This window comes from Thamnophis sirtalis, unplaced genomic scaffold (genome assembly GCF_051295495.1).
Source record: "Thamnophis sirtalis isolate CommonGarterSnake01/CBP01778 unplaced genomic scaffold, rThaSir2_p1.2 scaffold_2, whole genome shotgun sequence".
NCBI lineage: Eukaryota > Metazoa > Chordata > Lepidosauria > Squamata > Natricidae > Thamnophis > Thamnophis sirtalis.
In genome coordinates this window covers 87494025-87506498 of record NW_028261382.1, presented here as the reverse complement: position 1 = coordinate 87506498, position 12474 = coordinate 87494025, and the positions used below count along the sequence as shown (strand labels likewise).

The following is a 12474-nucleotide window of genomic DNA, read 5'->3' as shown; positions in this document are numbered from 1 at the left end:
CAACAGGATAACAGAGTGGAAGGGACCTTGGTGGTCATCTAGTCCAACCCCATGGTCAAGCAGGAAACCCGATACCATACTATACTAGGTTAGATACAATGTGTTAGATTTCAATGTAATGCGACTTCACATGTATACTGTTTTCTTTAATTTCTCTGTAAAAATAGGATAAGTACATTGACATATAGTGGAAATACACCAAGGGGAGGAGGAGTGGGATAGAAGAAAGATGGGTAGAGAGGGCGGGAGAGAGGATGGGAGGGAGGGTGAGAAGGAAGGGAGGGAGTGGATCGGGAGAGAGGAGTGGTAGAGGGGGAGGGGAAGTAGGGTAGAGGGGGATGATGGAGGGAAGATAAAAAGTTGGAGGGGGGTGGAAGAAAGAGGTGTACGGAGAGTGGAAGAGGTACATTGGGTTTCTATTTTGGGGGGTATTGTTGACAAGAGGAATTGCTGCGATTATTGTTTAATGTTGTATGGCTCCGGCTATACACAGTATATATGTGAGTGTATGAAAATGAAAAAATGGAAAATAAAAACCTTTTTCAAAAAAAAAAAAAAAGAGCTGTGGAGGCTTTTAAGAAGGGACTGGACAACCATTGTTGAACATAGTTTTGGGTCTCCTGCTTGAGCAGGGGGTTGGACTAGAACACTTCCAAGATCCCTTCCAACTCCATTATTCTGTAAATTACAGAAATATCATTCATCCAATACCCACCCACCTTCAAAAATTCGAACAAATTAACAAGAACCCCACAGAAAATTTCCAAGTCTGAAGCCAAAATCATCTGGAGAGTACACATGGGCATAATCCAAACTGAATGATATAATGCATGTTATTGTTATGGATGTTAGATGTTATTATTACTATTGTTATTGGCGTTATCTTTTAATATTATAGTAAATAGATTCTTGTCTTTGGCTGGTCTACGAGCATAATAAACTTTATATTCATTCATTCATTCATCGGTGGGGATGAAAAATGGAACTGTAATATTGTGCTTAGCGACTGAAATGTTTCCTACAAAACTTTTTTTAAAAAAACTGTGGAAGAGTCCCCTATATGAAGGGGAGATGCGCTCCTGAGTATGCGTCAAGGGAGATTGGCAACATTTTTGTGTTTTACAAAATAAGTACAGAAGTATTAGCACAACAAAGAGAGGGTGGAAATGCATTGCATCCCGAAGGTCAGGAGGGTGGACTTTACTGGAGGACTCAGAATCAAGGAGATCTTCAGTCATGAAAATTCACTGGATGATGCTGGACCAATTATTCCCTTTCAGGCCAACGCACTTCAGAGGGTTATTGATTAGGAGGCAGTGTTTCTTAATGATGGCAACTTTAAGATGCGTGGACTACAATTCCCAGAATTCCACAGCCAGCCATACTGGCTGTGGAATTCTGGGAGTTGAAGTCCACACATCTTAAAGTTGTCCAGGTTGAGAAACACTGCCTCCTAATCAATAACCCTCTGAAGTGGGTCCTTGTGCCCGCCAGAAAACAGAAGAGCTGGTCTTTTGAGTTTCCGGGGCTCGGTGCCGAAAAGGTTCGCCATCACTGATCTAGCATGTACAGTATATAAGAAATCCTTACCTCTATTGCCTCGAATAGCATAATTGACATTTATGTTGACACAGAATCTTCCCATTTTCTCAACAACATGTCCAGTTTGAACAGCCAATTCAAAGGTGGGAGCGATGCAGAGGCACTTCAAGGCAAGACAAGATAAATGTACGACTTATCTTTATAGCCTGTAGCCACATTTTAAACTTAATTTTCAACAAGAGACGCACATTTTCACATTCATTGATTCAACTTCCTGGGGTGCTTTTTTTCAATTATGACTTGACTGTGGAGTAATGACTAACAAAGTAGCTATGTCTTATGAAATCGCTATCTCCCAGCAATTGTTCCCGTGTTCCATTCAAAAGGAGCTGAACTGCAGCACGTTTATAAAATGTGGGCTATTTTGTGACAAACAAGATCAATGGGGAAAGCCAGTATAGTATAGCCTTTATTGTCATTATACAAAATTAATAGAACAAAATTGGTTACTATCAGGTTCCTAACTTAACAACTGTGGTGATTCACTGAACAATTGTGGACCATAAGTTCGTAAAATGGGGCAAAAATACCAAATATTTCGCTTAGCAATGAAAATTTGGCCTCAATTGTGGCCCTAAGTCAAGGACTACCTGTACTTTTCTGACTTGAAATTATAAAAGATTCTTGTCCTTTGTTCTTTTTGTCTTTTTTGTTTTCTTTTTTTTTGTTGTTGGGTTTTTTTTTTTTTTTGGATTTTTTCTTTTCCCACTGGTGTGGGCATGTATTGTTTAAGAGTATTATTATTATTAATATTTTAAAATAATAATTACAGTCAAATGAAAATGGATATATGACGATGGTGATATGTATGAATATCTGAGTTAAAACACTTGAGTTAACATGAGTTATGTTTGTTGACTGTAGAGGAGATGTACGAAAGTTTATTTGTGACCAACTGATACACTTTCTATAGCATGTAAAGAAGGATGTTGTACTTGTTTTAAATTAAAAAATTTTAAAAAAAGAGTTTTGCTGTTTCTATATGAACAACTCTGGAGCAAATGTTTTACAGAGGCAGATATTACCCGAGTTAGTTTCTCACTCCAGCATTGGTTTTTAAGAAGGCAATTTTGGAAAGGGCTTGAGGTCAAGTGCCTATGGGTGCGGGTAGATGTATGCGTGCTGAATTGGTCCAATAAAATAATGTTTGGGTGAATTGTTTCATCACTGCTCACATAGCTATATTCCTTAAATTAAATGTGTGCCAAAAAAGCAAGGACATCAAAATTTGAGTGGAAATTTTTTTTTTCTTTTATAAAACCTCAGATTATAAAACTTTTGCTATCATATTTTTCAGTCAAGGAAAGGAATTGGAAGGAAAGAATCTAACTCGAGTTAAGACCAAAAATTCTGCTCACAAAACAACGTTGGTGAATTGTCCTTGAAGGGAGCAGCAAGATTAGTGACATTTTACCTGTGGAAATTCCTTCTTTGGGTCTGTCCTGCTCAGCATAGCTAGAACAAATGCAGCTGTTTTGCCTGTCCCTGACTGACTTTGTGCTATAAGATTTTGGGGTCTGAAATACAGAATTACTTTATTAACATTTGTGCTAAATACAGAGCAACTGACTAGCAAGAGAAAGGGAAAGAATAAAATGATTCCAAGATTTCTTTTTAATATAAAACAGACAAAAAAAATAAAGTGGAAATGGCATTTAAATAAGGAGAACCGGGAGAACATTTCATAAAACCAAGACTAAGAAAATATACAACAACAATAATAATATATGAAAGTATATGTTAGGAATATAATCTAACGGTTGGGTTGGCAATATATAAATCATGTAACAATGTTGCACCTGTTTCTTTAAACCATATTGTAGAATGCAATTGGTTGCTGTTTTCCTCAATCAGCCATAAGAGGGAGCCAGAATGATTGTTAGCCCTCTGGTTGTTAGATGCTGGGCTGATCTGATCTGAGTGTTTTGGAAGCTGGCTGTTAGAAAGTGCCGTGAGCTATTGTAAGTTTTGCAACTGCTAGCAAACATCGAGTACTGAACTGATTATATGATACTGGACTATGTTATTTGGATTATCCCTTAACTGAAAGACGTTGCTGACTGACTGTCTTATCCGTGTATGACTTGGACTGTTTGATTGACTGATACCTCTATTTCCACGAAAGTAAAAGCCTACTGAAACTGCAGTGTCTCTGTATGCTGGTTTCTGTGTTCTCCAACACAACTCTCACAACGCTTCACTGAACGTACTCGCTCTCCCAACGGGGAGCTTACCTAACAATATATACTCTCAAAGGATGAACAAAACTGAACAAGCTGAAAAGATTTCTGCAACAGGATTGTCATGTGTAAAGCAAACATGAATCTGGTAGCCTAAGTCTTTGTATTGTTTGGGGAACAATACCTATCATCACCTCAGTCCCATCTAAAAAAAGCTGTTTTGCTTTTATCTTAGCTCACAAGAGCCTCAAAGTCGCATCAACCAGTTCAGCATTCTTTTTATACAATTACCATCTTTGACAACCCAAGAAAGAAATGCAATAGTTCAGCTTCAAGGCTGAGATTCCCATACACTCAAGTCAGCTAATAGAAGTCACTGCCTAATGGATATAGGGCCGTGATGACCGACCAATGGCACGCCTGTCAGAGGTGGCACGCAGAGCCCTTTCTGCTGCCACGTGTCCTGTCGTCCCAGGTCATATCTCCGTGGCGTTTCTTTCGTGAGCTTCTGTTTCCCTGCAAATGACGAAACAGAAGCTCGCGAAAGAAAAAGATCTTACCTCTTGCTGTGCTGTCAGTGTTGGGATGCCCCGCCTTCTGCCAGCCAACGGGTCTCTGCTGCACATGCATGCATGTCCACACAGAGTTTGGGCATGTGCATGTGCAGTTTGGGCACTTGGTGTCTCAAAGGTTCGCCATCACTGATATAGAGTTTTCCTGACCTACAACACCAGCCAGGTCCTTCTAATTTCTTTTCAAGCAACTTACGGATCAGCAAGCATAATTGGCAGCGCGGATTCCTGTATCTTGGATGGCCTGTTAAAACCCATGCCATAAATACCTTGCAGTAGTTCTGGCTTTCTGTCAATAAAACAGCAAAAGGTTCAAATGTACTGCTGAACAATTAGTAACAATTAATAACATTGTTATTGTTATTAAGAATTAAGAATGAATGCATCAAGGTGAACGACTTGGAAATCCTTTAAGATTATGTATTGTTTTATCATTGAAAATTAAAATACAAAACAGTAAAACAAACGAAATGAAACAAAAATAAACATTCATTCAACCCCAACAACAACAAAGAAAAATAGTGTTACAAAAAAACGGAGGAAAAAGTGATCAATTAAATTTAACATTCAACATGTAGCTGATTGCTGAAAGAAAAGGGAAGAGAGTAAATTCATATATTTTTATATTTATATTTTTAAAAAAAAAAAATTCAGCAACCAGCCAGGGTGGATCCTATATATATTCTTTCCTTTCCTTTCTTTCTATAAATGTGCATATACATATACACATATGAAGAAAGTAGAAAAAGCAGTCAACAGGTTAAGCTGAACAATACAGTAATCTTCAAATCCCTCGGTTAACCATCTATTATATATTATAGACTGCTTTATAAGAGACTGGGAACTGTTTGTGGACTTTCTATGCGCTAAATAGAATGATTTGGAAATTCGGTTTCTCACAAATGCAGCTTTTCAAAGGTGGTTACGGAAAACAGTGGCGATTTGGGATCCCGTTGTAGAATCTCCACGTGATGACTTGATTCCACAAGTGACGTCCGGATCAGCTTATTCAGGAGGGACATTTCTGCCACACTCACTGGGTAAAGTGAGAAAATAAACCAGTTAAGCATTTTCCTGGAAGAAATGGACTCGGAAGCCAGGAGGGTGCTGGTTATACCCTCTACCGATACAACCCTCCCGAGGAAAGACCTTTCTTCTCAAAACTGCCTGGACAGTGGCTTTTTCACCAGGCTATAGGCAAGACTGTACCAACTGAAAAGTACTAGTGCTTGATATTTCTTGCCCTGTTCCAGTTTCTATTCCTTTCCCATCAGAGCAGCTGGATTATAAGCCACATATGCAGAATGTGGCTTAACAACAGAAAAGTCAGCCTGGGGGATAAAAATGGGCTTCTCTGATTGGAGAAGAATGAACTGAAATCATTTCAACTTATTTCCTAAAGTCTTTCAACTGGAATGGCTTCACCATTTCTTCGCCAAACTCCTACAGTTTAGAAATCACATCTTCCATTTAGTACATAAGCATACTAAATGGATGTCCTCATCAATGAAAAACCTTGGCAGCCAGCTTTATTTGGGGGGGGGGGGGGGAAGAGATCTCTCAATCACCAGAAAATGAACTAAGTGTCAAGTGGAATTGCATTTGTATATGCATTTCCATTTCATCTTTGGCAAGAAGACAACAGGGACTGTTGGTCATCAGGTAAGGGTTAATCTATAAAGCTTGATTATACGGACTTTGTTATACGGACTGCAAAATGTAGATCTGCATAACTTTGGACTTTGGTTAACGACCTGTTGTGGCCCAGTAGGAGCCGTTGGAGCTGCCACCAGACTCCGACAGTGAAGGGCCCTATGAGTCGGCTTTGGAGGATGTGGAGGACCCTAGACAGGGTTCCAACTCCGAGCAGGGTGCAGAGAGGCTGGTTGGCCACCAGGAGGCACCTGAGCCTTGGACCAGTGGAGAGGAGACAAGGGAGTGTGATCCGGAGGTCAGCAGTGGGGAGGAGCCAAGGGAGTTGTTCCTGGATACCCGGCACAGGAGAGCTAATAGGCGTAAGGAACAGTTGCGCACTTACAGGTAATTGCACTCAGCTGGTGGTCATTAGGCTCCTCTCAAAACTATAAAAGGAATGTTTGTGCATACGCCCCTTTTGCAGGAGTCAACGTCATTGCTAACGCTGGAGAAGCTGTTATCTGTCAAAATCTGAGTTGCTGCCAATATTCTTATCTGTTTGTTATGCTTGGCTTTCAGCCACTGAGGTTTTGGTTTCTTGCTAATAAAGTGCTGTGACATTCCAGTTAAGCTTGTCTCGGCATTCGTTACTGGACGGAGGAGGGGGTCAGAACAACGACCATTCATTTATCAATTGTTCAAAGTTTACCCCAACACCAAGCGAACGATAACAGTTGTTACATCCGGTCCCCGAATTACGGCGATTGCAGCACCCTTGCTTTCATATGACCAAATTTTGGATGTTTGGCAACTCACCTGCACTTAGGGCCACAAGGGGCTTCAACTGCCCCCAACCTCTGTCCTTTTGCCCACCCTGCACTCTGCCAACACCATCTTCTTCCTCACACATTGTCTACAATGGGTGGGGCTGTTTTTTGTTTTGCCACAAATGGGATGTAAACACTAGTTTATGGCAAAAAAATGTTGTAAATCCTGGTCTGATGACCACGAGTTGCTTCAAAGGGCCATAAACGTGGGCCAGTTCCCAAGCTCTGAAATGTAATCATGTGACCCTGGGGAGGGGATGCCTAACTTCAAATCCAGGTTGTAACTATAGGTAGTCCTCGACTTACGCAGTTCACTTAAGTGACTGAAGTTACAACACCCCTGAAAAAAAGTAACTTACGACTGCTGTTCACACATACGACCATTGCAGCATCCCCATGGCCACGTGATCAAAATGCCTGGCAAACTGATTCGTATTTATGACGGTTGCCGTGTCCCAGGGGGGGGGGGTCACTTTTGTGACCTTCTGACAAGCCAAGTCAATGGGGAAGCCACATTCATTTAACATTTGCTAATTTAACAACTGCAGCAATTCACTTAACAACAATGGCAAGAAAGATTGTAAAATGAGGCAAAAATAACTCTCTGTCTTAGCAACAAAAATTTGGGGGCTCAATTGTGGTTGTAAGTTGAGGACTACCTGTATTCCTGGGGAGATCTGTTATAAGTGACTGGTTGTTTAACATACTTGTAGCCAATTTTAACAGAAGAGCGGGGGGGGGGGGAACGACACTTTGGAATATGTAGGAATATTTGACTCCCAGGAAAAGTGCCACAATTTGAAGGGATCCAATCCAGACAATCGGCATACTATTCCAAGCACAGCTAGGGATAAGTACAGCTTCCCATCATCCATAATCCTACCTCTGTCATCATCCTTGTCATCCTGTGCTTCCATGATCACATTGTTCCTCCTAACGGTGCATCCTTAAAAGGAATTTTCCAAACATTTTTAGATTGGCCCGTGCTATTTTTTTTTAAAAAAACCTTAAATACAGCTAAGAAACATTGCAAGTCCAATGTAGAGATTTATGGTTCTGGAAGATTTTATTTTTTTTAAAGATAGTATGGATTAACTTACAGACCCATTCATAATTTCATTCCAAAAGGGATTTTTTCTGAAAGAGGAGATAGGAGGAGGATAGGGTATCCACTGCACTAAACCATGACTTGCTTTGTTGTGATTTAATTAATAAAACAAACTTTACAATAAATTGTAAAGAATGTCTTGTAAACCTGTTGGAAGAGGTTGGGTCAAATAGTTTCCTTCCAGCTCTTATATTCCATGGTTTTAGGAGAATGAATGGGTTCAAAATAAAATCACTCCATTTGGGGGCCACTTGAAACTTATACAAACGTATACGCACACGTTCTGGTACCTGCATTAGAAACCATCTATAATACTTGGATGGACAACCAATAGTTCCCAGACCACAGGCTGATACCCACTGATCTGGACAATGCTGATCTGGACAATGCAGATCAATACAAAAATATTAACACAGTCCGGATTCTGTTAGTAGTGTAAATCAGTGGTTCTCAACATTTTCTTCACCGCAGCCCTCTTTCAAATACCTTTTGTGGCCACGGACTCCCAAGACCTAATTCAAGATTTAAATCATAGCACTTCTTCAAGCCTTTGCAGACCACCTCACACCCCCACACCCAGGGCTCCACAGACCACAGGTTCAGTACTGCTGCTGTAAATGATAAGCAATGTGCGCCAGATATCATCAGATAAATACACATCACTTAGATCAATGGTCCCTAACCACTGGGCCCCAGACCGGTACCGGTCCATGGACTGCTAGGAACCAGGCCGCACAAGTGGCAGGAGAGCAAGTGAAATTTCATCAGTGCATGAAACCATTCTCTTCCCTCACCAGCACCCCGGTTCATGGAAGACAATTTTTCTTCCAAAACCGGTCCCCTGGTGCCAGAAAGGTTGGGGACTGCTAACTTAGATCATCATACCAATATATGCAAGGGACTAATAATGTTCCTTGAAAATATTGGCATGATGATTTATAAATTTATGTCTTATAGCTCAGGAATTCAAATTTTTCTTTTTTTATATATAAATTTTTATTTTAAACACATCAACAAAAACAAACACATGACTTAAAACAACATAGGAACAAGAAGTTCCATCGTATATCATACAGCAGTTCCGTATCGGTTTCTTTACAGTTAGTGTTTTCCCTTCTATTCATTTCTATCTTGCATTCATGGTCTCCTTATTCGTTATCCATTTTTATGTACAATTCTATATTTATTTATACTTAGCTATTTATAACAAAATGTTTGCCTATATTGTGTTTTATATTCTTACTGTCATTTATTCTCTTACATACAATTATAGATATACATTCACATAGTTATTCTTTTTCTTTGCCATTCTTATATTTTGTTATTCCATTTAAAAGGTTATAATATACAGTTTGAATTGCTTTGTTTACCATCCCTAGCGCCTATTGTAACACCACCTTATTTTCCCTTTCTTTTCTCCCTCCCTTCCTTCTCTACTTCCTTCCTTCCTCCTTCTCCTTCTTTCTTCCCTTACCTCTCCCCTACTCCTACCCTCTCTTCCCCTTCCTGCCCTCTCTCCTTCTTTCTCTCCCTTCCACCCTCCCCTCCTTCTCTTTCTCTCCCACCCACCTCTCCTTATCTTTCTTCTTCCCTTACCTCTCCTCCACTCTTCCTCTTCCTTTCCTACTATCTCTCCTTCTCTTTCTCTCCCTTCCACCCTCCTCTCCTTTCCCTTCTTTCTTCCCTCCCTTCTCTACTTCCTTCCTCCTCTCCTCTCCTTCCTTCTCCCCCCCCTTTCTTTTTCTATTGTTATAGGTGTCTCTTTCATATCTGTTTACGTTTTCTTGGGGATGGTATTTCCACAAACCCATATAGTTTTGTATCATTTCCTTTTTTCTCTTTCGTTCTACAGTCTATATGCTAGCCCTCGTCCTGATTTGATGGCTTATTCCAAGTAATTCAGTCTAACTACTTTAATTTTCTGTGCTAATTCCTTTTGAGTTATTAAATTGTGTGCATATGAGGGCACCCAGCTTAGGAAACAGCACTGTTGTGGTATTTAAACAGTAAGTACCCAAGCTCACCTCTTACCTGTCCCTAAGAAAGGCTGAGGATGTTGGAGAAGTCTTCCAGGGGTGCTTGGCTTGTAAAGCTACGAGCACAAAAGGCAGATAACAAACAACCTGAGACTCAGTAGTTCTAGACAGCCAATGTGTAATTTAACCATGGTTAGCTAATAATTTCATTAAACTTGTATGCCAACCGATTCTCAACAAACCTGAGCGGTAGATAATAGGATGGCAGATGGGTGTAGATGGATGATACATGGATGATACAGAGATTGGTATGGTGTGATGGTTGAGGTATTGGGTGAATGGAGAAAATCCTATACGTCTAAGCCCAAGAAAAAAATGGAGATACAGACAGGAAAGCCACAATTAAAATACAAGAGAAGTAGGAATGAGATGAAGGGATTGGAAAAGAATCAAGCTGTGTATAATAGAGGGATTGGCAAAGAGAGAAATATCTACTTACGCCAGCAATGGAGGAACAGGTGTGGCACTTGGTGAGAGATGATCAGAAAGAACCAGATAAAGAAGAGTTCGGATATTGATAGATAAGAAACTGAGCAAAGAGAAGTACAGCCTTGGTAGGAAACTAATGAGTTTGTGACCAAAAGGTTTGGGCAACTGGAAAAAAAAGTTATGTTGGATCACATCTATTTTGAAATAGTAGAATACAGAATATATTTTCAAAAAATGTATTCATAAACAAAATTGTCCACACAAAGTTAAGTATAACAAAAAAGCAGATAATTGTTAGTCCATGAATACATAGCCATCACATAATTTCCTTTGGGGGGGAGGGAGGGGTAACATTACGCAAAATGCAAAAACTACAAAGTTAAGGAATTAAGGAATGATAAGAAAAAGAAATGCAGCCAAAATCTAGTTTATACTGAATCAACGATGTAAAGGTCTCAATGCCTTCCTATAAACCTTGCCTCACACATTGCCTTTTGTTTTTAAACCTTTTCCCTCTTTTTTGTTCAGGATTTGATCAACTCCGCCCAACCACAATTTTCTTGATGTTTATTTCAGTTCAGAGGCTACCCAATTCCAAGTAGCTCTGGGTGGCTTACACTTTAAAAAGCAGGACAATATAATGAAGATAATGTGTACGTCAGGGAGTGTGGGAACCACATACAGGATACTCTAAGAGAACTTCCCACAAGGGCCCAGCGCCTACTCTGCCCCAAGGCCAGAAAACAGCCAGATATTTCATTATTATTCGCCTTAATTCCAAGATCTTTATAATATCAGCGTTGGAGCCATATGAATCTCTGCAGGGATATTGTTTTAGAAGACAAACATCACAACAGAGAAGAACAGCTTTTTTCTTGACTCGTCCACTGGACTTGAGCAGCTGATAAAATTTAAAAAGAGTTAATCATCCTCCGTTCTTAAATAGGTTTTGCAATTTGATCCTTCCCTTTTTTATAACCAAGCCACATCAATGACTTTTATTTTCAAACTACATTTATCGTGCATTGTTTCTGATGCTTTTTCTTAGTCTAGCACACACACTGCATTCAATTTATGGTCTTTATGGGCAAGGATGTTGACATATTGGCCCCAGTAAAACTATTTTGAAGAGGAGCAACATAATAGTGACTTGCCCCTAAGAGGCATCAGCCACAGAAGAATTATAGGCAGGCCTTGTTTAGCTACCCTAATTACGACCAGCAGCTCCATCATTAAACAAAACAGTTGCTAAATGAAACCACCACTGTATTTGTGGCACCTTCAGCTGTGCTTTACAGACCTACAAAGGTCATAAATGGAAAGATTGGTTGAAAAGTTACTTGGATCACGGGCATAATAAAGCCGAAGGACTACCTGTAATCAATCTGGAGAACATAATTAAAATGCATGCTGTTTTAAAACAATTGCTCGGTACAGAGCAAGACAGAATAAAGTAGAAGAGCCAATGACAAAAAAAAATTGGTAATATAGAGAGGAAGAATCCTCCTCCCTGGGAATGCTTTGGTGGTGGGGGAAAACCCTATACATCCATAAATGAACGAGACAGTCTTCAATGGAAGACTTGCCCATACTTCTAAATTGCCAATTTGAACCCCCTTGGGTAGAAGCACTATACCTGACAGCCACTGAGGCTGAGAATTTAGCCCTAATCCGGTCAGTTGCTTTTAAACAGCTTTCAGCCCACAAGCAGGGAGCGCCCACAAAAGCAACAGAAGAGCCTCTGGGCATGTGCAAAGATCGCCTTTCATTCCCCCACTATTATTCAGGGTGCAGCTGAATAAAGGCGCTGTGTGTGTGTGTGTGTGTGAGGAGGCAAAGGACTAGAACGAAGACTCTGATCGGGGCTCCGGGGTGCAAGAAGCCCTGTCCCTCGCCTGGCTCTTACGTTGTGTTCCAAGTGCCCAAGGGGCACCCCCCCACGCCCCATCGCTAAGTACTTCGGCTTCGCCCACATCTTGCCCTCCATCCTGAGGGCGACCAGAGGCTGGGCCGCAACCAGATAGGCAACGACCGTTAAACGTTGCGGGAACAAACGGGGCCTGACTCGAGGCCGCGACAGCCCAG

At 40.5% G+C, this 12474-nt stretch overlaps 1 protein-coding gene across 1 annotated transcript in view; it reads right to left on the bottom strand.

Annotated features, from left to right (window-relative positions):
* DDX25 (DEAD-box helicase 25) overlaps positions 1 to 12445 on the bottom strand; it is a 17858-nt gene extending 5413 nt beyond the window's left edge. Inside the window, exons 1-7 of the mRNA XM_087703777.1 lie at positions 12296 to 12445; positions 9956 to 10016; positions 7700 to 7762; positions 5255 to 5390; positions 4551 to 4643; positions 3017 to 3119; positions 1591 to 1705 (exon numbers count right to left, since the gene is read on the bottom strand). Coding sequence (XP_087559903.1) covers positions 1591 to 1705; positions 3017 to 3119; positions 4551 to 4643; positions 5255 to 5390; positions 7700 to 7762; positions 9956 to 10016; positions 12296 to 12376 — 652 coding nt within the window. The 5' untranslated portion in view covers positions 12377 to 12445. The remainder of the gene's footprint in view (positions 1 to 1590; positions 1706 to 3016; positions 3120 to 4550; positions 4644 to 5254; positions 5391 to 7699; positions 7763 to 9955; positions 10017 to 12295) is intronic.
* Positions 12446 to 12474: the final 29 nt, after the last annotated feature.